Source organism: Canis aureus, chromosome 5, assembly GCF_053574225.1.
Source record: "Canis aureus isolate CA01 chromosome 5, VMU_Caureus_v.1.0, whole genome shotgun sequence".
NCBI classification, from domain to species: Eukaryota; Metazoa; Chordata; class Mammalia; order Carnivora; family Canidae; genus Canis; species Canis aureus.
The window spans coordinates 59,739,046-59,762,413 of NC_135615.1; the positions used below are offsets into that span (position 1 = coordinate 59,739,046).

The 23,368-nt window shown below is 45.9% G+C and overlaps 2 protein-coding genes across 4 annotated transcripts in view; one reads left to right on the top strand and one right to left on the bottom strand.

Moving 5' to 3' along the window:
* On the bottom strand, positions 1–13,887 carry COQ9 (coenzyme Q9). The gene is made up of 9 exons (XM_077898316.1): positions 13,544–13,887; positions 10,696–10,864; positions 9,138–9,273; positions 4,982–5,124; positions 4,627–4,711; positions 2,873–2,977; positions 1,384–1,539; positions 1,015–1,068; positions 1–702 (listed from the first exon to the last, which is right to left on the bottom strand). Exons 1-9 carry the CDS (start codon positions 13,620–13,622, stop codon positions 667–669), a joined length of 963 nt encoding a protein of 320 aa, XP_077754442.1. The 5' UTR covers positions 13,623–13,887; the 3' UTR covers positions 1–666.
* CIAPIN1 (cytokine induced apoptosis inhibitor 1) overlaps positions 13,630–23,368 on the top strand; it is a 15,157-nt gene continuing 5,418 nt past the window's right edge. The window contains exons 1-5 of one of the 3 annotated variants that reach the window (XM_077898318.1): positions 13,630–13,786; positions 18,864–19,039; positions 19,500–19,652; positions 20,992–21,068; positions 22,786–22,954. In XM_077898318.1, coding sequence (XP_077754444.1) covers positions 18,874–19,039; positions 19,500–19,652; positions 20,992–21,068; positions 22,786–22,954 — 565 coding nt within the window. In that variant the 5' untranslated portion in view covers positions 13,630–13,786; positions 18,864–18,873. Of the gene's footprint in view, positions 13,787–14,360; positions 14,511–18,572; positions 18,682–18,863; positions 19,040–19,499; positions 19,653–20,991; positions 21,069–22,785; positions 22,955–23,368 lie in introns of those variants that run through there. The other 2 variants (XM_077898319.1, XM_077898320.1) reach the window with 2 other exon arrangements.

Here is a 23,368-nt window from a genome sequence, read left to right on the forward strand (position 1 = left end):
TGCTTCCAACATATTTATTACTATTTTTACAGACTCTTAAGTTCACTAATAACCCTGCCACACATACTGGTGTAATGCAACGGGCCTGGGTTCCCGCCTCTAGCCAGGCTGAGTACCACTGCCCGGAGGCACTGGTCTCAGGTGAGGCAGCTTTTTAAGGGGTTCCCAGGTGCAGCATCTCAGGACGCCAGAGAGGAGAGGGGGTGTGAGGAACACCTGTGTGCACAAGCCCGTGCCGTGCCAGGGATGGGCTGCCATTTGTAATGGCTTCACACCCTGACTCCGATTTGGGAGCCCCAGAGAACACTCTAGGAAGGTTAGGACATGATCAAAGTATCTGTGAGATCACGATACAGATGTGCTGGGTTTCTGTGGCTCGAATGCTTGGAGGAGAGCCTCATTTTTCAGTCACCCAGCTGCAATGAAGAGAAGCATCAGGAAGCTTGGCCTAGCACTTGGAACTAAAGAAGTAGCCTGATTATAGGCTACAGCTGTAGCTGTATCAAGTGCTCTGTGGTTTCCAGGTGGCTGTCAGAGTGACTAAGGAGTCCTTCAGTGTTTTCCCATTAACACCCTGTTCCACGGACGGCACTTCATAGTTTTCAAAGCCCTTTCAATATATCTGTAGCTTTTCTTCTGGGCACTCTAGCTCACATGCTGTCCTGCTCACCGGCGCTGGTTTAGACCTGTCAGATTCTTGAGCTGATACAGGGAAGAAAACAATGATGAGGCCTTGTCCTGTCCCTAAGACTCCAATGGGAAAGATTGGGATTTTCAAGGTGGCAGGCACAGCTAAGACCCACACATCTGACACACCAGGGACCCAGGTGCCAGCGATGTTTTTTAACGAGGTGGGGGTGGGGGGGTGCGCAGAAGAGGTAGGGAATTCAGGATCGGAGACTGGGGGTGAACCACTGCCAGTGTTATTAGTAGCTTTCTGGTTTTGACGCATGTTCTAAGGATTACAGGGCAGGAGTGGAACAGGAGGGCAGGCCTGAGCAAAGCAGTACTCACCGTCACTGCTGCACCCATAAGTCCTTGCACCAGTGCCTCTCCAGTGGACTTTACCTAGAAGAGTCAAGGTCAGGTTCTCTTAAGACCCCAACACAAGCTCAAAGGTGAAACAGGTAGGACAAATCAGGAGGGGCTCATGAGGACCCTGCGGACTGGAGGAAAAGCCTATGAACAGAACCAAAAATGGCCCAAGTGTGGCTCTCAGGTAAGGGCTGGTATGAGGAAGAGCCAGGCTAACTCCCAGGACTGGCCCTCAGGACTGTCCTCTGAAGCCAAAGTAGTGCAAGAGAACAGACAAGTGAGTAGCCATGGCCTAAGGAGGGTGGTGTGCCTAGTGAGGAGGCTTCCCAAAGGGCCAGCCCCAACTACCTGCTTGGCAGTGTGGCCCATGTTCATTGCGTCATTAATCCGGTTTTCCAGGAAGCGCCAAGTGTCCTCGAAGTCTGGGGACGAGTCCTGCATCATCACCAGCTCTGTCGTGTTGTAGATGCCAGCCAGCACAGCTCGGCGGGTGTACCAGTTAAACTGCAAAGGAACCCAGCCAGGAAGGTGAGTCACCACTACTGCTGTGGACTGTATCCCAAGCGGCACACACGGGCTCTCTCCTGATCTCTTCTTTTCCCCCAAAGGTACCTTTGTTCCCCTTGGATAATATTACTGTTCTCAAACTTGCTGGGCATCAAAATTACCTGGGAGATTAAAATGCAAGCTCCTGGGCCTAACCTCTTAAGAGTTTAGAGCCCGGGGTCTGAAGTAGGTGCAAGGAATCTGGATGTCTGATAAGCATCCCAGGTGATTTTGCTATATCCAGTCCACTTTGAAACTGCTGGTGAAAAGACTAAGTCTGAGGTCGCCTAAATGCTGGAGAGGCTCTATGGTTAGCCAGTTATGACCACACTGTGGTGTGCTCATCAGTCACATGAGGGCTGACACAGGACCATGGATAGAACAGAACACCTCCACCACTTCGGGCTGGCCCAGCAAACTGCTCTTTGGAGCACTAGCTCAGCTGCTTCATGTTTTATTCCTTTAATTTCTCAGCTTTCTAATTTCATTTACTCACGAACTATGGTGGTGGTGTATTCCCACACGAGAGGAGCTTATTAAAGTCCTTTGTTAAAACTGTGGCAGGAGCATCTCTTTGCTCCTCAGCCTGGATTTCAAGTACCATCACATATTAATTTATTTTATGAAGGTATACTTTTATTTTTAAATTTCCTACCAGAAATACGATAGCATTAACAAGTCAGATTATTCGCTCGTGCCTGTTTAAAGGCTTACTGATCTCTTGGCAAAGCAGGCCAAAGTGGGCTGGGGGGAGGGAGTTTCCTTTTCAAAGCAATGGGTGGCTCCATGGCATTCTTTAAGTAGGCTTCATGCCCAGCACAGAACTCAACTCACGACCCTGAGATCAAGACCCAAGGTGAAATCAAGAGTGGGACACCTAACCAACTGAGCCATCCAGGCGACGCCCCCTCACCTAACCTTTTTAAAATCAGTCTAATGAAAGACACACTGAGAAAGCCCACTGCAGAATTTGAATCTTAGGAGACCAAGGGGAAAATGCTTATAAAATAGCACCCCAGTCCCCTGGCCCTCTAAGGCTTGCATCACCACTAGAGGTCAAAGGGAAAAACTCCTGGTTTGTGGCCAGATTACTAGCCCTTGAGTGAAGACCTGGCTCCCACTATGGCTTCTTGAGGGACCTTCCCCATGCCTAGCCTCTCCTTTCCAAGATGGGAATGGCACTGCAGGCCCCCCAAAGGGAACCGTGATCAAAGAACTTTCACAAACTTCCTAAAGAAATGTTTAACCCAAGCCTTTCCTGGTACTCTTTAGATTTGCAGAAAGCACTCACGTCAGTGGACTGGTCCCCAGCGTAATGCCACATGTCATCCACCATACTGGTGATCAGGCTTAGGCTGGATGGGATATTGTGAGGGAGCATGAGGATGCTGAGGGCCTGAGGAGAGAATGACAGAAAAATAGGTACCACACAGGGACACCAGCACACAAGGTGGATGGTGCCTCACCCCTCCATGGAATAAGAGGGCCTGCCCAAGTCTCCTGCTGACATCTACCATCCCCACCTGACTGCTGTGAGCTTCTGGCAGCTAACAGCCCTGGCTATAGCTGATAGGAGTCAGGGACAGATCCTACCCTGGGCTGGCCCACTCAGCTTCTCCAACCCCAGCATGTAGACTTGGGAAGGCAGGCAGCCGGAGGGTCTAGCCTGGTCTTTCTGACAGTACTGAGAGCAAGGATGGGGCAGGGCACTTTGTTCAGAAACAGGGAGGAAGTAGTAGAGATAGGAGGGTCAGGGGTGGTTTTTAGGTCCAAATCCCAGGCCATTCCCAGGGCCCAGCAGCTTTCCTGCCTTCAATGCCCCCCCAAGGCCTCACAATAAATTCCTCCCTGGTGTTTTGCTTAACTCAAGTTGGTTTCTGGTACATGAAACTAAAAATTCTTTATTCATGCAAGCAATGGCACAACGCAGGGATGCTGCCTTAGCAAACATCGACTCCTGAGAGGACAAGGTTTTGTCACTTTACCAACTCAAAAATCCATTGGCTGTGGCCTTTGGAAGCTGATCAGAGGCCCTGGATTGGCTGGGAAATTTTCTCTTAGTGAAGGAGCCCTGAAGAAAACATGCTGAATCAGAAGGCAGCCAGGGCCCAATACACGTACTTCCACTGCTTTAACTGCAAGGTGGAATGAGTCAAGGCCAGAGGTCTGAAAATCAAGTGTGACAAGCACAGGCAGGCAGTGGGGCTTAGCCCTCAGTGTACTCCCTCCACATGCAGCCTGACTGGCTGATACTACATGCTCAGTGGTATACCAGCTGGGTGGAGAACATGAGATGGTCTCTGCTGTGCTCTAATTCCTTTTTTTTCTTTTTTTTTAAAAGGTTTTATTTATTCATGAGAGACACAGAGAGAAGCAGAGACATAGGCAGAGGGAGAAGCAGGCTTCCCACAGGAGCCCGATGTGGGAATCGATCCCAGGATCACGACCTGAGCCAAAGGCAGATGCTCAACCACTGAGCCACCCAGGTGCCCATGTCCTCTCGTTCCTGATGTGCTCTGACTCCATTTTCTTAACTAAGAGAATGGCCCAAACTATGACGTGCTTTGCAATAAAAAAGAGGAAGTTTCAGAAAAGGGGATAAAAAAAGCCCTCAGAACGAATACTCCACTCTCAAGCATCCCACTGACAAGTGGCAAAGACCTCCCACTCCTCTGCCATCCAGAACATATCAGGCTTGTTAATGTTGAAGGCCAATAAAACCTTCTCATTTTCTAATCTCCTTCATGGATTCCTCCTCACCAAAGACCTAGTGGCACACTCAGGCTACTAGGTCCCAACACAGATGTGACCCAGTACTCAGACCACTCACATTTCTAGGCACTGAGCCCCAGATGGCTCAGTTACTTCCTATGGCACTCCCCAGTCTGCACTCCCTAGCTCTAGTGCACTGAGAATCCCAGAATCCCCAGGTCTGTGCAGATTAGTTAACTTCTGAAGAATGTGCAAGGTCCTCTGAGTGCTAAGTGCTGAGAACTAAGAACGTGAATACATTGTTGCCCTGGGGCCTAGATAAGGACTCTGTACCCGGGGCCAGTGCTCAATGTACGGGATCAGCATTCTCAGTCTGGTTTCCACTGCATCCCTCAGGAACTGGTCTGTCTTCCTCTTCCTGGAAGAGGGAAAAGAAAACAGTGTGTCTCTGTGTCAAAGGCATGGGCTCAGTGCCCATGCTTACTTGGCTCTAGGGAGGAGGGTCCCACCAGCTCCTGATGTTGGCCTGTCAGAGACAGGCAGCTTTCCGGGCCCATCAAAGCAGCAGGGCTGCTCAATGCTCCTCTCTTTTGGCTCTGCTTGGACTGACCTCCCGGGGCAGCTGGTGGGGCCTCAGCCCCACCTGATCCTTAGTTGCCACCCTGAGCAATAATACCATAGGACTTACTCTGCCTGGCCCAGCTGGACCAGCTTCTGCTCCTCTTCAAGCACACGAGTGAGTCGAGAATTGCACTGGGTCACAAAATGCAGTATCAGTTCACTGCCATCATTCCCAAACATGCTGGCTGCTGCACTGGACAGACCCAGAGACTACAAAAGGAGACAGAAAACAAGAAATTGGTAGACAAATGTAGTGGACCTGTGCTGCCTGTTCCTCACTAGTGCCTCTTTTTCCAGTTACAGCAGCTTGATTTTTAATGGGGTATCCCTACTCTTCATTCCTGGTCCATGTGATTTGGGTGAGGCTGACCGGCTGTCCCTCCATACTCATCAAGTCCCTTGGTGTATTGGAGAGTGTGAGATCCAGGCTTGGATAACTGGAGTTCCCAGTGACTAGCTCAGGGATGTGCACATGACCAGGTCCAGGCCCTAAGAGGCTGCCTCTGGAATCCCACCAGTGCTGCTGGAAAAGAAGGGCTCTCTCTTTACTGGGGCTCCTGAACCCTTTTTAGTCCTGCCTGGGAAATCCCTGCTGAGAATGAAGCTCACAGAAAGGAAAGCAAAGCAGAGAAGATGGAGACACGATTCCCAGCAGCACAATCTAAGAACACTGTGCTGGAGCTACTTCCAAACTTTTCTGTTATTAAATGAGCCCAAACGTTCCCTTTCCTGCTTGAGCCAGTTTGAATTGAGCTCTGACACTCATATCCTAGAGTCCTACATGATATAAAAGAGGGGCTGGGTAGAGCAATCAGCTCTTCCTCACCAATTGACTTAACCTAAATCTCCTGGAAATTAAGCCTCTCAGTTGCTATATCAACCAACCAACCAACCAACCATTTTTCTTAATGAGTTAAGTGAACAAAGCCATGAAAATCCTTTACTATTCCCGATATATGGCAATCATTGAGCATCTCCTAGAGGCAGAACCCCAACAGCACCAGGGACAAAGGGCAGAGAAGGAACAAAAAACTTACGAACTCTAATCCCCACTGCTGGGAGTGGGAAAGTGCCTCTGTCTTGGTGGAAGTCCACAGTCTCTACAGAGAGCAATCTGGCAGGATTCACAGCAGATTTGCAGTGCATCAATACCAACAGGGACTGTATGCTTAACTGTGCCAGGCACTCTGCTAAGCACAGGACTCACATGATCTCACTGTGACCTTGTGGCAATTCCAGCTTTTTAGATGAGGGAACACTGCTCAGAGCTCTTCACCACTGGGCTATGCTGCTTCTACTATGTAGGCAACAAGACCCTCAAAAATATACACATTTGCTTGCCTGACTGTCTCAGTGGGCAGAGTGTGCAACTCTTGAAATTGGGGTTGTGAATTTTTCTTTTTAAGATTTTATTTAATCATGACAGACACAGAGGCAGAGGGAGAAGCAGGCTCCATGCAGGGAGCCCTATGTGGGACTCAATCCTGGGACCACAGGATCACACCCTGAGCCAAAGGCAGATGCTCAACCCCTGAGCCACCCAGGCATCCCCGGGGCTGTGAATTTAAGCCCATGTTGAGTGTAGAGATTACTTAAATAAACAAATATTTAAATACACACACACACACACACACACACACACACACACAAATACACGTATACTCTTTAGACCAGGTGATGAATTACTGTCAGCCCCAAAGTTGCCCTCCTCGCCTCAGCTTCATGACGTGGGGGCTGCAGCTCCACAAGCCACAATCCCAGCTCCATGTTAGGCTCTGCCAAGTGGGTGGTTGGAGGGAGAGCCGAAGGCTGGAGGAGGAGGAAGACTGCATATGGTCCCGTCTGCTAGAGGCTCCTGTGGGCATCTCCCCAGCCGCACTTCACCACCTTCTTCACCAGGGCAGCAGCACTTCCCCTCTGTGGCTGTAGCTGAGCCTGGACTGTACCTTTCTCAGCACCTGCAGAACTGGTTCCAGCAAGCCACCACCTTCCTCCCTGCCCCCAGAGGTTGGGTGCCAGCCCCAAGGGACCCTCTCTCTGAACTTAAGAGACAGCAGTGCCAGCTGAGTAGCATCTCCTCCTCAGAGGTTTGAGTTTGGCCTCCAAAGGGGCTATCCTTCAAGCTTCTCATTTTAACAAGTCCACTTTTTCCCTCTGTCCCTCTAGCCCTGGAGATGGGAGCCACTTTCCGGGGCGGCAGCCTCCCTAACACCCTAGAGGGTTCTTTTTATGCTGTCAGTGAGCTGGTTACCAACTTTACACCTACCTCACCATTCTTTGTATTAAATTCTATCTGAATAACTGGTGTGGTTTCTGTCCCCTGACTGAAACGCTCCCCAAAATAGCAACTCCACTTCTCCAAATGCACTTATAATGTTGTATAAATTGGTTTAGAATACTAAATAATGGGAACAACCCAAATGTTTATCAGTTGAAGTCAAGTAAATACAATGGGAATTATGTAACCACTATGAATAAAGACAGAGTGAAAAAGACCAGTTTCCCACAGAATTCTGTGTAAGAGTTCTCCCAACATCCTGCTACATTTCTGTCCTCTACTTGTTCTACCACTTCCTACAATGATTCTTTCCAACATTCTGTGCCACCCTCAAACCTTTGTCTCCTCCTACTCTCTCCTAACTTAAGATTCATGAGACAGCCACGCCTACTTCACAGAGAACAGGAGCTATCCCCCAGGAACTCCCTTAATATTCTAGAAACTAAACCTGCAGCTGTCTTCTCCATCATCCCTAATACATCTAAGACCTGTCCTCCCACTTGTGTTCTTGATCTTCTAATTCTTGCCTTCAAGGGGTTTTGGACTTTTGATTTTGCCACTTTCTCTTGTACTTGTACCTCACCCTTGTTTCTGCATTCTTCTGGCTAGTGTTTAAACATGCTCAACCTTCCATCCTATTTCTCCTGCAAGCTTAGGATGGCAGAAGTGAATGCTCTTTGTTCTCACAGAGCTCTCGCAGGACAGTATCCAGCTATGCTTAACAATTCTGTACACTGTGGCCTCAATATGAGCCTAGGGTTAATCTAAAGCAGCCATCTATTCCAACACAGAAGGAAAGTCCTGAGAAAAATAAAGTGTTGGTCTCCTAAGTAGTGCCTTCTTGAGTGTTTTCAAACACCAGATTTCATCAATTCTAAGATGCACCCATTTTATCATTTTATTTCTTAAGATTTTTATTTTGAAATAATCTTGACACTCAGTGTGGGATTCAAATTCACAGCTCTAAGATCAAGAGTCACGTGCTCTACCAACTGAGCCAACCAGGTGCCACATTTTAAAATTATTATTATTATTATTATTTATTATTATTATTTTTTTTACCACCCCCATCCACCCCGGGGCGCCGGTCTTGCCGTGCCGTCCCAGGGCCGGGGGCCTAAAATTATTTTTATTTGTTTATTTATTTATTTATTTTTTATTTAAAAAAATTTTTTTTTTAATTAATTAATTTATTTATGATAGTCACAGAGAGAGAGAGGCAGAGACACAGGCAGAGGGAGAAGCAGGCTACATGCACCAGGAGCCCAACGTGGGATTCGATCCCGGGTCTCCAGGATCGCGCCCTGGGCCAAAGGCAGGCGCCAAACCGCTGCGCCACCCAGGGATCCCCCTAAAATTATTTTTAAAGATTTATTTATTTGGGGGTGGGTGGAGGGAGCAAAGGGAGAGGGAGAGAATCTCAAGTGGACTCCTGGCACAGCAGGGAGACCAACTCAGGGTTCAACCTCATAACCCCAAGACCATGACCTAAGCTGAAACCAAGAGTCAGGTGCTTACTTGACTGAGCCACCTAGGGGCCCCCCAGTTTTTCAATTTAAACAATCAGTGTGAATTATGCAATTGACAATGTGTCCTAATTTATTAGGTAGCATTTTTTCTTTCTTAGTGATGCATAAAATTGTGCATCTTCAAGCACTGTTGTCTTAAGAGTCAATGAAATGTGATAGTTGTGATCATCGGCAATGCCTGCCTAATGGGCTGCCTTCAGAACCTAGCTCACGAGAACCAAGTCCCTGGTATAATCTTTCCATACTAAAAGAAAGCCATTTCACTCTGAGGAAAAAACAACCTCCCCCCACAAAATCCTATGGAAGTGAGAGGCTCTAAGTTGGGCCAGAAGAAAGCATGAGGCCCTCTGCTCTGGATGGTGTGACTCCCTCCTGGCCAATCCTGGTCAGGCTGGCCCACCTTGTCCTATACATACCTGGGCTCCTTCTGCAATTGCCTCTGCTGTCCACCCGTGGGCAGGCACGAAATCCAGGGCTGCGGTCAGGATGCGGTGCTGCAACTGCTCCTCACTCTCATGGTCCTCTTCCTCCTCACCGCCCTGATCTGTGTACCTGAAACCCACACAGAACAGAGAAATGGTGATGGAGCCCAACACACCTCAACTCACTGACTGCTGCCTGACAGGCAAAAGGTGCCTGACCGGAACCCGGAGACTCTGTGCTTTCTCTGAGCACACACTGGGAAGACATTTACTTTTGTGGCAGTATTGATATTTCCATGGTGACAGAATAAAAATTATATTATCTTTCTCCTCTCCTATAGTCATGGGGAGAGGGATCCAGTGAGTGAGGAGGCCATGTCATTTGAAGGCAAATGCTCCCACAGTACCCTGGATTTCTCTGTTTATAGCCCTTAGCGCACTTTATCTGTATTTGTGCTAAATGATAACTCCGTGAGCAGAGACAATGCTTCTAGTATTCACAGGGCTGGCACAAAGTAGTTCCTCAAAACATATTTACTGAATTGAATTGAAAAGTACTTTAATTAGGAGACCAGAAAAATGACAGGAACACCCTAATATCAGAGGTAGAGGAACTTCTCAGTGGCAGGATTAAGAAGAAAAGATATCTAATGGAAATGTAAATATTATCACCTTCCGAGAGGGCAATTTGGCCCCACTTATGTAATAAAATGTTAAATCTGCACATCCTTTTATTAGGTGCTCCCACTGCTGAGAGATAATGACATCATTTTTTATAGCAGTGAAGGAAATCTATTAATTAATAAATTCATCAATAGGGCATCAATAGGGCAGCCCTATTCATCAATAAGGTGGCTCAGCAGTTTAGCGCTGCCTTCAGCCCAGGGCGTGATCCTGGAGACCCAGGATCAAGTTCCACATTGGGCTCCCTGCATGGAGCCTGCTTCTCCCTCTGCCTGTGTCTCTGCCTCTCTCTCTCTCTGTCTTTCATGAATAAATAAATAAAATCTTTTTTTTAAATAAAATATTTTTAAAAAATAAATAAACAAATTCATCAATAAAAAATAGGTTAAGTAAATTTTAATACTGCCCTTTACTGGAATATTATGCAACCATTAAAATCATATAGAATGAGAAAACATTAAAAATGTGCTATTGAGTGAAAAAGTTTCTGGAATAGCATGTTTAATAGGTGGTATAATTAATCACTAATTATATACAGACTTATGCATGTAACATACTTAGAAAAACATCTAAAAGGATATTCACGAAAATGTTAGTTATTTCTGGGTTTGTGATTTCTGGTCATCTCTGCTTTATTTTTCTGAACTTCTTTGTATTGTTTATTTTAGAGTGGACAGGTACAATTTTCAAAAAAACTCATAGGTAAAAAAAAAAAAAAAAAAACCCATAGGTTCTGTTCACACATGGCCCTGAAAATGATTGAAGGTGAAAATGGGGATAAAGAGGAGAGAGGAAGGAGAGGAAGGCCAGACATACCCAAGCATGCAAAATGGCCAGAAACAGATGGGCTTGGGGCTCTGGTGCATACCTGGGAGGTGAACGAGAAGATTCTGGATTGGGTTCTTCTGCCTCATGTGTTTCGGACTGTTGCTGAGAAAAAGATTGGGAAGGCTGTTGCTTCTGCTCATCTGAAGACTTTAGCTGCATAGTGGAAGCATGGAAGGCACGTGACACCACAGCTGACTGGCAACGGGACACTGAAACAAAAACTGGGCTGTCAGTCAGGGACACTTACCAGAGAAGACTCTTTGAAACCTTGAATGGTGCGAGAGATGGGGGAAGAGTCTACTCCAGAACCACTTATCCAAGTGTTGGTCCCAGACAAAAATTTGGGGTAAATTGGCAACCTTGCGACATGATGTGGTGGCAAAAGCAGGAGCCAGGTAACAGAAGACCTGGCTTCTGGGCCTGCTGCTATCACTTGCTAACTATGTTAGGACAAACCACTTCACCCCAACAAGCATGATTTTAAAATATGCAAATCAAGAGTAATAATCTGTTTGCTCAACCGGAGTGCTGTGAAGCCCAATCAAAAAGTGAAAGCGAAAATGTTACATATTTATATCATAGCAAGAGCACTGGACTAGAAATTAGAAAGTCTGTGAGTACTAACTCCCACAATGTTTATACCTTCATACAGATCACTAATCTGTTTTCTCATTGGCAATACCTGCAACACCCCCGTTTACTAGAGAAAGGGATTTGGAAAGTACGGGCTCGTACTACTTTTTTCCTTTCCCAACATTTTATTACAAAAAATTTTTTAAGTAGGCTCCATGCTGGGTGTAGAGCTCAGCACAGGGCTTGAACTCACGACCCTGAGATCAAGACCTGAGCTGAGATCAGGAGTTGGATGCTTAACCGACTGAACCACCCAGGTGCCCCTATTACAAAAAATCTCATACAAGTTGAAAGAACTATGGCATGAACACCTGTATATCCACCACCTAGATTCTACAGATCTACCACACTCTTCATTCATCAATCCAGCTTTTTAAAATCTTTTAACCCAGCTTATTTTTGATGGATCTGTTGCAGACCTCAGTATTCTTCAGCTCCACACATTCTGGCATACCATGCATTCATGCATACCATGAACCAGAGTTTCACATTTATTTACTGTTCTTTTATTGAGGTGACAGTTATATACAATGAAATGCACAAATCTTAAATGTGCCAATTCTGACATCTGACAAAGGTATAAACTTGTGTAACCTGAACCCTTAGCTAGAGTGTACTGTAGCCCCAAAAAGTTCCCTCATGCTCTTTCCCAGTCATCCCCCACTTACACTGTTCAGAAGTTTTCATCCTAGTTTAACCTGTCCTAGAATTTCATCTACATGGATTCCTATAGTATATCCTTTTCGTGTAAAACTTGTTTTTGCAGTCTTTTTTAGACAGATTCCTATTTTTGTGGAAATTAACTTATTTTTTATTGCTGAGTAGTATTCCATCAAGAAACACGATTGTGCTGATGAATACCTGGGCTTTCTCAGCCTTACCTATCACGAATAGTTACTATCAATGTACTTCTACAAACCTTTCCATGGACGCATGTTTGGATTTCTCTCTCTCTCTCTCTTTAAATATTTTATTTATTCATGAGAGGCAGAGAGAGAGGCAGAGACACAGGGAGAGGGAGAAGCAGACTCCCTGCAGAGACCCTGATGTGGGACTCGATCCCGGGATTCCGGGATCACAACCTAAGCCAAAGGCAGACACTCAACGTCCCTGCTTTCATTTCTCTTGGGTGAATACCTAGGAGTGGCTCTGGTCATAGGAGTGGTCATAGGCATTACTTTAACTAAACATAGTTAATTTGGACTTTTGTATAAAAACAACAAAAGGACACTCATTTTTTTAAAAAATCTACCAACTAACCCAGGAAACAATGATTTTAAGAGACGCCTAATAGGGGGTGCCTGGGTGGCTCAGTCAGTGGAGTGTCTGCCTTCACTTCTGGTCATGATCTAACAGTCCTGGGATCCAGCCCTGGTGAGGCTCCCTGCTTCTCCCTGTGCCCCTGATTATGCTCACTCACTCTCTCTCTCTCATAAACGGGTAATATCTTAAAAACAAATAAAAAACTTAGAACAGTACTGTAAAAACATCAATATTTTAGTATTTATAAAAAAAAAATGTAACAAAATACTCCTAAAACTTTGAAAAGGATGGGAGAGGTCCCAAAGCATCAGTGTGGAACCACTGAAGGTCGCATGATTTCTTATGGAATACAGGAAATTATTTATTATTTCATTACTTATGCATTTAAGTTAATGCGTCAGTGTGTTCATTCTACTCATAGAAGGGGACGCTGGTTTTCCACTTAAGAGTAGCAGTATACAGTAACCTCTTGTAAAGCAAACATCTATAGTTTTAAGAACTCGGATGTACAAACGAAAACTCGGATTGTGTTGTGGAAAAGGTGGTACGGTATCAGAGAATTCTTGAAGTGGTGAAGAAACGACTGACTTAGGAAACCATGAACTAGGAGCTCCCTGCGGCCGCTTCCACCTCCGTCGCCTGGGGCCCTGCCCGGGGACTCGGCAATGGAGTTATTCCAAGGCTGGGTGCGAGCCCTCCCGTCTGCAACTGCCCCGCTGCGTGACCCTGGGCACCCACAGCCCTCTCCGGGCCTCCGTTAACTCCGCTAAATGGGGGTGACAAGCCCTGCTCCGCTACTCTTTGCCCTTCACGGCTCGAGGATGGGGGCAGACAGAAATCGAGCCCAGGACGCCGGCTGCTCCACGCCGATGCCCTTCACGTCACCTTGCTGGCCGGCCGCCACGACGGCCTCTTCCGCCCCGCACCCTGCCCCGTCCGCTTCGTGCCCCCACACTCCTCCTCCCTGCTCCCCCGCTCGGCCGCCCCCTCACCGGGCAGGCACCGTAGCTGCAGGAGCCTCCAGCCCGCCCGGCCGAGGGCGCCGGACAAGGCCGCCGCTGCCGCCGCCATCTTGAAAGCGGGCACGCAGCCGACGGCGACGCGACGGACAGACCCAGGAGGTCGGCCAGGCCACTTCCGCCCTGCCGGCGCTCCCGCAGCCTCCTCTTCTCGCGAGAGCCGCGAGGTGCGAAGCCGGCGGCCGCGGAGAGGCCGGGAGCGAGCCCGGGAGGCAGGTGAGCGCTGTGTGAGGCCCGGGAGCCCGGCCTGCCCCACCGTCCCCTTCCGGCCCACCTTTGTCCCTAGAGCCTCCTGTTTGCAGTTCCCAGCCCTGTCCCCCGCGGGGCACGGAACCATGGCCGCGTTCCTGGGGCGCACGACGGGCTTTTGCCGGGAGAAGTCGGTGTGCGGCACCGGCCGGCCCTGCCTGTCGCGGGCCCTTCCCGGCTGCCTGTCTCCCGCGCTGCCGGCGCCGGGCGCGCAGGGCCTTGAGCCGCGGCCGGGGACCGGGGCTGGGGGCGGGGACCCGCCTTGCGGATGCCCAGCCGCCGTGACCTTGCGCCTCACGCCTCGTCTCAGATACTGGGGGAACCTGACCCCCCGGTTTGTAATTTAGAGCCAGTGACTTGCCAGAACCAACAAAGTGTGGAGTTGCTGTGAATATCAGTAATTTAGCCAGGTTGAACGATTCATGGATCGGGCCTCGTCCCCAGTAGAGAGAAGCTCCAAAGAGCTCCACGAGAAGAAAGGTTTTTTTAAAAAGCGGGGGGGGGGGGGGGGGGGGGGGGGGGCTGGTGAGACAAGGAAGTCCTAAAGGGGAGAAGAGGATTATTTCAGGCAAGGTCACCGTCCTTTGGGGGACAGACGAGGTCCGTTAGGCAGAATACCTTACTAATACTGAGCAGAGGATTCCAGACTGACCCCAGAAGAGTACATTCCTGGAGACGGTTGAAACTGCAGGTAGGTTAGGTATTAGTTTTGGTTTGGTGATGATGCGGGCTTAGCATAAGTGATTCCATTTGGGGCCTGTTTTCTTTTTAACAGTTTAATTGAAAATTTCCCAAACTTGCCAGATCGAAAGAACCATTTAGTATGCTCTTTAAAAAATATATATGTTTATTAGATAGCGTAGCGGGGTGGTGAGGGGGCAGAAGGGGAGGGTGAGCGTGGAGCCAGCTAGGGGGCATGGAGGGGCTCTATCTTAGGATCCTGAGATCAGCACCTGACCCAAAGTTAGACGCTTAACTGACTGAGCCACCCAGGTGTCCACTGCCCCCATCTAGGATGTTTATTAATAAATTGGATACCCTGGTCCTTCTCCTGGAGAGTTGATTTAGTACATCTGGATGAAGTCCAGGAATCTTATTTTAACAAGGCCCCTACATGATTTGTAGGACCTGAAGTTTGGGAAGGAAAAGGTTGGTGGCCTTCATTCTGACATTGAGTGCCAATCTCTGAGTGACTCAGGGAGGTCATGGACTATAGGCACTCAACTGACGTGTAAATGCAGAGTGCCTCATTGCTATCTGGCATCAGGGAAGGCTTCATATTAATAGGGAGAACTGAAGGATTTGGGGATTAGGGATAACTGGTGACAGGAGCTAAGCATGTCATTCTGTAAAGTTTATGTTTGCAGCTAGACTCTTGTCTGTATCTGTTTTGCACAACCCTTATAACTCAAGTCTTTTTAAAACATCTTGCCCACCCCTGCCTCTATGTGGGGGAAGCCCTCCTAACCCAAATGTTAAAATTCCAGATGCACATCTATAGATTCATTAAAACACTACTGATCTGTCCATAAGGCTTTGTTTTCAGAGTTCTGTCCACCCATCTTCAAATGAGCCTTGGAAATTCTAGCACTGGGGATTCCTTCCTGAAACCCTCAATTCTTGACATACCTGGAAACAGTCTTCCATTTCTTTTCTTTTCTTTTCTTTTCTTTTCTTTTCTTTTCTTTTCTTTTCTTTTCTTTCCTTTCCTTTCCTTTCCTTTCCTTTCCTTTTCTTTTCTTTTCTTTCTTTTCTTTCTTGTTTCCTTGCTAATGATCACCTTTTTTTTTTTTCCTATGTGTGCTTCAGTCAGTTCATTAAATTTAAAGTTTTCCTTTCTGATGACTTTCAGTATTCTCAGAATTTTTTATGTACCTGACTTAAAAGGACTTAATCCTTGGTTTGAACTGATACCTGAACTTCAGTCTTTTTTTTTTTTCTTTTGGCCCCCTTCATCCATAAGACGAGCCAAATGCCTCAAGATTGGGTACCTTAGAAATACATGAATCTCCAGAAGATACTCGTAGATATCTGCTTTCCCTGCCTGCTAGTAGCATTTTAGAAGAGCCATGGACACATGTATACAGCAGTGAGCGCTAGAGAGGTGCTTAACATTTAAGGCCCATGACATGACAAGGACTGGCCCATGACGTGACAATGACTTCTTCAACTCCACCTCTACCTCTTTTTATTTTTTTTTAAATATTTTATTTATTTATTCATGAGAGAGACACAGAGAGAGAGAGAGAGAGAGAGGCACAGACACAGGCAGAGGGAGAAGCAGGCTCCATGCAGGGAGCCTGATGTGGGACTTGATCCGGGGTCTCCAGGATCACACCCTGGGCTGAAGGCGGTGCTAAACTGCTGAGCCACCCGGGCTGCCCCCTCCACCTCTTTTTAGGTATGCAACCAGGCTCTTGAGTCACCTCAGGCACCAGACATTTTTTTCTTACAGTTTTTAAAAAAGAAAGATTGCTAAAAGCAGAAAACTCAGATGATGGAAAGTACCATCCTTTGGCTTTTAGATACTTAGAAGAACATTGTCTCCCACTTTATTGGGAAAATGCTAACAGAGTGGTGGCTATGTCTGTGTTTTGAGGATTAATGTTTAATAAATACATTTATGAGCTCCCTCTTTCCATAGAAGATTAGTTTGGGGAGATATGGAACACAAAGTATTTTACGTCCTTCTAATGTATTGATACACACCCATTGGAGTAGTATTGAAGATGTCATAAAGTGCAGCTTTTATACTGTGTAATTCTAACAATGTAAAAGAAGCATCGCGTCTCCCTAGGGAGTCTTCCCAGCAGGGATGGCTGAGGAGAAAGAATAGGTTTTATGGGGACTCTTTGAAGCAAAGGCAAATAAACTGGCCACCAAGATATAAAAATTCTCTGAAAACATTATTTCACTGAGCTCTGTGTGTCAGGCCCTGCTGAGTGCTTTGCATATTTTTATATTCTTATTTACTTCTTACAGCAGCCTTGTGAAATAGGAGATTATTATTCCTACCTTATTGGTAAGAAATGAGAGAGCTAATAACTGGACCCATGATCATGTAGTTAATAAGTAGACAATCCAATGGTAGAAGCCCAGTTCATCGTATTCAAAACCTATAAAACTGTCTCTGTTAAGCAGAGGTCTAGAGGTCTTGCTGGAAAGATCTAGACACCTGGCTTTTTGTTTTTCTCTGCCTAACAAGTAACCTTTTGCCTGTTCTTTCTTTCATGATGGTTTTTCTGTGAGTACAGTGCAAAGTTATAGTTGGTGGTGGTGGGCAGGGAGCTTGTCCCTTTTGTTTTCCCAGGAGAGAACCTGTGTCAACATCATTCTAGAAATAGGTCCTTTATTTCTTATAACTTAATGCCCAGCAATCCCTATTCCTGTCTTCCCTGGTTGGTATTTATTTATTTATTTATTTATTTCCCCACCCCCACTGGGATACCCCTGGCTGATTCTTCAATGAAACATTGATCCCAAGTCGCTTACCTTAAAGATTTACAGGAGTTCTTCCTCAACATCAAATGACAGTTAAAAGCTTAAAAGTGTCAGTTCTTGAGTGTGTGCTTTTTAAGGATTTAAAGACAATTCGGTGATTAAGGAATCCTGCTTATCTGATAACACATGGCATCCTTTTACTGGGGCTTGCAGTCAGGTCAATATAATGAAGAACGGGCATTCCACATGGAAGCAAACAGGTAAAGGCATGATTAAAGCAAAAATGTGGAGGTTTTTCATAGAACAAGGAGGGCTTCGCTTTGGAGAGGTGGGAGATACAGATGGAGCCAGATCATGGAGGACCTGATTCCAGAAGAAAGTGTTTTGGTTTCGCACTAGAAAGTAAACTTTAGGAAATGAATGACAAAATCAAAATACTGTGGTATTTAAGAGTGACTGGCTAACTTGGCCATGTTTTGTAGGCAGAAAAGCAAATCATTTGAACTGAATATTTTAGAAGAAGGAAGGGTGTAACGGACAAGGCCTAAATTCAGTCTCAGAGTGTCTGTGGTGGTGTAATTGTGACTGAGTTAGCAACTTCTACAGAAGACAGAGGTGTTCAGCACAACCCTGGTCCATGCTTGGCCTGTCTACTGTGGCGTCTGCATTTATGCCATTATTAGAGCTATTTTAAGATGGGAACTTGATGGCATTAATGTTGAAGAAAGAAAGGAGGAGCTGAGTAGAATGCCATCGCCTGACCTAATTGCTTCATGAGCACATTCTATACTCCTGTCCATATCAAGTGGAAGGGAAAGCTGACCCATGGTGGCGGGGGGAATCTCCATAGATTAAAAGTGTGGGCTTTATAGTCCCATGGATTTGGATTCACGTTCCAGGTCTTTCCACATTTAGTAGTTGTGTGACCTGGCAAAGTCAATGGCTTCAATTTTTCTGCCTATAAAATGGGAATAATACAGAGTTTAGGGTTGTATGAGGTTCAGTTGGGATAATGTATATAAGGTCCTTTGAACAGCCTGGGCAATCGTAAATGTGAAAGAAAGACATGTTAGGTACTATTGATCATTGCAGATTCAATAGGATTGAATTTTCTTATTTTCATGAAAGAGAAAATCTCATTATTTTCCAAATGTAAATATGTTGTCTCTTTAAAAAAAAAAAAACATTAAGCTTGTGGTGGCATTAGGTCTGCCAATTTATTTGCCTTCTTTGCTGAGTCATACTTTTGCCTGATTAACGTCCTGTGTGTTTCATATTCCTTCCATTCAAGCTGAGTTGTCCCAAATCAAAAGAGAAATACTCTTTCTGCCTTCAACTTGTATACTTGACTGCCAAGGCAGGACTCCCATCCAGGAAGCAACCTGCATTGTTGGGGAATGTTGGGGTTAAGAATCCTTGAGGTAACGGGTTCATTATTTTAGTCTCTGTAGCATCCACAGGAAGATACTCTAGTGTGGTCAGCATGCCGTGGTGGGAGGTCGGAATTAGGTGGTGATTCTAATTGTATTTGCTGGTACCTCATAGATTAAATTGTGCTTTATCTCTGCTCAGTCGTGACTCTCCTTTGGTCCATGGGTTTTAGGTCCATCAGCATGGCAGGAATGGCAGATTATGGGATCTCAGCTGGCCAGTTTGTGGCCGTGGTCTGGGATCAGTCATCCCCCCTGGAGGCTCTGAAAGATCTGGTCGACAAGCTTCAAAAGTTAACAGGTGATGAGGGCCAAGTGTCTGTGGAAAACATCAACCAGCTGTTGAAATGTAAGTACCTACCCATTGTCTTTACAGGGCTGCAGAGGGTTGATGGGGGTGCTGCGTTTATGCAGTTCCTTCGCATCTGAGTTTTTGTTCTGAGTGGCACACGATGGCAGTGGGGGGGGTCACTCTGTTTTTCAGTTGAGATACAGTGGACTTAAAAGAGTGTAGTTGATTTTTATATGTTGTTATTAGATATCCTGCATTTTTTAAAAAGCTTACTCTTCAGCCAGCTTCCTTTTTACTTCTTTTCCTGGACATATAAAAGGATATGAAATTAATAAGACCAAGGGAGAATAGTGGCTTCTTTGCCCCTCTTGCTAGTAATGGTATAATAACATTTGCCAGATAGGTAGCTGTTCATTCTTCCAGGGCCAAGCCTAGAGCCTCTGCAGGACCTTGGGGGGCTGGGCAGATTGCGTCAGGGGCCCAGGTTATTGCTGATCAGAACCTTCCTTCTTTTCAGCTGCTCACAAAGAATCTAGCTTTGATATTATTTTGTCGGGTGTAATTCCTGGAAGCACCACTCTGCACAGCACTGAGATTTTGGCTGAGATGGCCCGGATCCTGCGGCCTGGTGGATGTCTTTTTCTGAGAGAGCCAGTAGAGACAGCTGTAGGTAAGGAAATTTTTATTTGGAAGACTAGAATTTAACAACGTTAAATATTTAGGTACATTTGCTGCATCTCTCTGAGCGGGAGCTGTCATTAGGAGATCCTTCTCCTTGGTTATAAAAATCTGAAGCAGTGCATCTCACGGAACTATGATCTTTGACCCAATAGGAGGAAAATGTCTACCTGAAAATGGCTGGGTCTGTCAACAGGTTGAATGGTTAAACTGTGGTACATGCATACCACGGGAAACTCTAGCAATAAAAAGGAATAAACCACTCACTTGTGCAACAATTTGGATGAATCTCAAGGGAATCTTGCCGTGCCGAGTGGAAAACAGCCAATCCCAAAAGGATGCATGCTATGTGATTCTATTCCTGTAACATTCTTGGAATAACAAAGTTCTAGGGATGGGGACCAGACTGATGACTACTAGGTGCTAGGAGTGAGAGGCAGGGGATATGTGAGCCTGGAAAGGGGTCTCAGGAGGGCTCCTTGTGACTGTGGAAGTGCTCACATGAAGCTGTGAGCATGGTAAGATTGCACAGAGCTGTGCACACTCAGACAAGTGCATGCAAAACTGGTGAGATCTGGGGAGCTCTGTGGACCCTGAGTGATAACTTCCCAGTCTTCTAGTGTGCGGTACTTGTGTATGTTCCCATGGGGGAAACAAGGAGAAGCATCCTTTTTTTTTTTTTTTTTTTAAATCTTCCTATGCATCTATAGTTATTTCAGAATAAAAAGTTAGAAAATAATGACTGGAAGTCTGGGAGTGATGAGTCGTAATTATTGACTCATATGAAACTAATGATAGGACCCAGGAAATAAAAACCTCTCTTTTTTTTGCTCAGTGATGAAGCTGTCACTTCTGAATTTGTTCCGTTTTCCATCAGTATGTGATGACTCAATTTGTAAATGCAACCAGAGAACGAAAGTATTTTGAAATATGTAAAAGCATTTAGTGGGAATAGAAACTTGTGACGGACACGGCATATGCCAGTGTTCTTTGTTGGAAGTGTAGACCACGGGAAGCTGCAGTGTCTCTCTTGTAGGAACTGCGCAGAGAGTATACTTGTGTGCTTTCTGAGTCCTCAGCCTCCTTTTCACTCAGTGTCCAGAAACCCCAGAAAGTTTCTTCCAAGAAGCCGGGAGAGACAGGACAATAACAATAGAATTATTCTCTGACACTTAAGGGAGTAGGTAAGCACGTACTGAACAACCAGAAGGATTTGTCAAATTAAAATACTGTCACGATCACTTTTATTGCCAGCTGACGCAAATAGGATCCTTTTTGATTTTTCCTGTTTTGGCCCATGAAGCTGCTAATCGGGGTTTTCCTCTTGGCAGTTAACAACAGCAAAGTGAGGACAACATCTAAGCTGTGTTCGGCCCTGACTCTTTCTGGTCTCGTGGAAGTGAAAGAGGTATGTTAGTAGACCACCTCCTTTGCTGGGAACTGAGACCTTGGGTGACCACACCCAGGATCTCTGTCCATAGATCTGGGGAGAATGAGGGAGTAACAGCATGGAAAATAAGGGGTGCAGTGTCACGTAGACTGGGAAGTGCTTTGCATGTAAGATACACAGTGTCTCAAAGGACAGAACCTCTGAAACAACTCTCCTTTGAATAGACTCAGCTTGGGCCCCTGTGGGTTGGGGCATATTCTGGTCTCAGTACTGGTGGAGTGGTGGCGCCCATGTTTCAGGGAGAGAGCAACACGGGTCCCTTAATGAACACAAATCCTAGGCCCAAGTGAAACACGGGCACCTGAATCATCCTCAGGTATTTGGTGGAGGCTGGAGTGGGTCAGGGAAGAATATCCCACTTCTGACAATTCAGTAAAAATACTTAGATTAATTAGAGGTGTTCCTATTTCTACATCCTTCTTTGATGTTGAAATTTTCTTGTGTGAGAGGAAAGTGCTGTACCGTGATAAGTGTTATACCACGGATTTGAGTCAGAGGCTCTACCACTGAGCTGTACCCTCCCGCCCCTTCCGTGCCACAGATTGGCAGCATGACCTAGGGCCTTAGTTTCTTTATGCCCATACTTGCTTATTTTTCTTTTTAGTTTAAGGTTTTCCGGGTTTTTTTGTTTGTTTGTTTTTGTTTTCCGTTTTTTTTTTTAATCTAAAATAAGAGATGCTCATATAAATTCAATTAATACTAGAGAATATAAGGACGCCTGGGTGGCTCAGCAGTTAAGCGTCTGCCTTCAGCTCAAGTCATGATCCCGGGGTCCCAGAACCGAGTCCCACATCAGGCTCCCGCAGGGAGCCTGCTTCTCGCTCTGCCTGTGTCTCTATCTCTCATGAATAAATAAATAAAATCTTACCCCCCCAAAAAAAATACTGGAGAATATAGAATTATAAAGTGACATTCCAGGCCTTCCTCACACTTCCCTCCCAAGAGGAAGCCACCAACACATTTTTATGTGTTACTGCTCAGACCTCTGTGAGTGTGTGTGTGACAGGGAGAGACAGGTACTTGTTTAATGTAAATGAGGTCATATGTATACATTATTCAATTACTAGCTTTTTCCACCTTTAAATATCTTCAACATTTATCTATCCCAGTGCATTGCCCCTCACTCTTATTAATGATGTAACAATATTGAGTGCTGTGGAGCAGCTGTGATTTATTTAACCATTCTGTAGTTGCTGGACACAGGTGGCACTCCCACATTGTTTTCTACTTTTATTGTCCGCTGCTTCTTCCCAAGAAAACATTTCCCCCACCTTTATGGTTTTTTTCTCTATTTTATTTCTACTATGTTTATTGTGCACCTGCCTCTATGTAGTACACCATGAGGCATCATCCTATTCAGGATGCCTGACTCATCTTGATAATCATAATCATTATAACCCGCAGAACAACTGGCACAGTGCCTTGTACCTAATAGACAGGGATTGGTAAATACTTGAAAACTTTCCAGAGGGTTGGCTCAAAGTAAGCGCATAAGCAAAGTAGCACTCTAGAGTACAGATCACTGAGAAACTGAATGTGATGATGTCTATCATCTCCTGATATTATGCACTTCGTAACACAGAAATGAGTATTTGACACCTGTATGGGTGGACTTAGTATGACATCATTTTGTGGAAAGAGTGTGACCTACTTCTTTTGATGTCTTGAATTCCAGCTGCAGCAGGAGTCCTTGAGCCCCAAGGAGATACAGTCTGTCCAAGAACACCTGGGTTACCAAAGTGACAACTTGCTCTCTGTGCACATCACAGGCAAAAAACCCAACTTTGAAGTGGGTTCTTCTAGTCAACTGAAGCTTTCTCTGGCCAAGAAGTCTTCTCCCCCGGGTAAGAGTGGCCTGGGGGTATTGTTCTGTCTGGGTGAGCCTAGAAAGACAACTCAGATGTTGAACCAGAGATCTAGACAGAGACAGTGAGGTCTCCAGAGGATTAGTCCTTCCTTCATCTCTGTCATTTCCAAATGGAAAAATGTTTCATGTTCTGTTGTCCTGGGCGTATTCAGATTCTGATGTGAAATAGCACATTAGCTATTACCTCATTTGGCCTCTTCTGCTCTTAGGACACTGAGGCCTCCAGATTCTAGAAGCCTGAGCTACATGATTTAGCTAATGAAGTCTTTCCACACCCCAGAATTACCACACTCATCCTCAGGAGCTCTCGCAGTGGTGGTCGTGGTTGATAAGAGTAGCCTGCACCTCTTCCCATGGGTCCTTTCTATGCTAGTAAAGTCAGCTTTTCTTA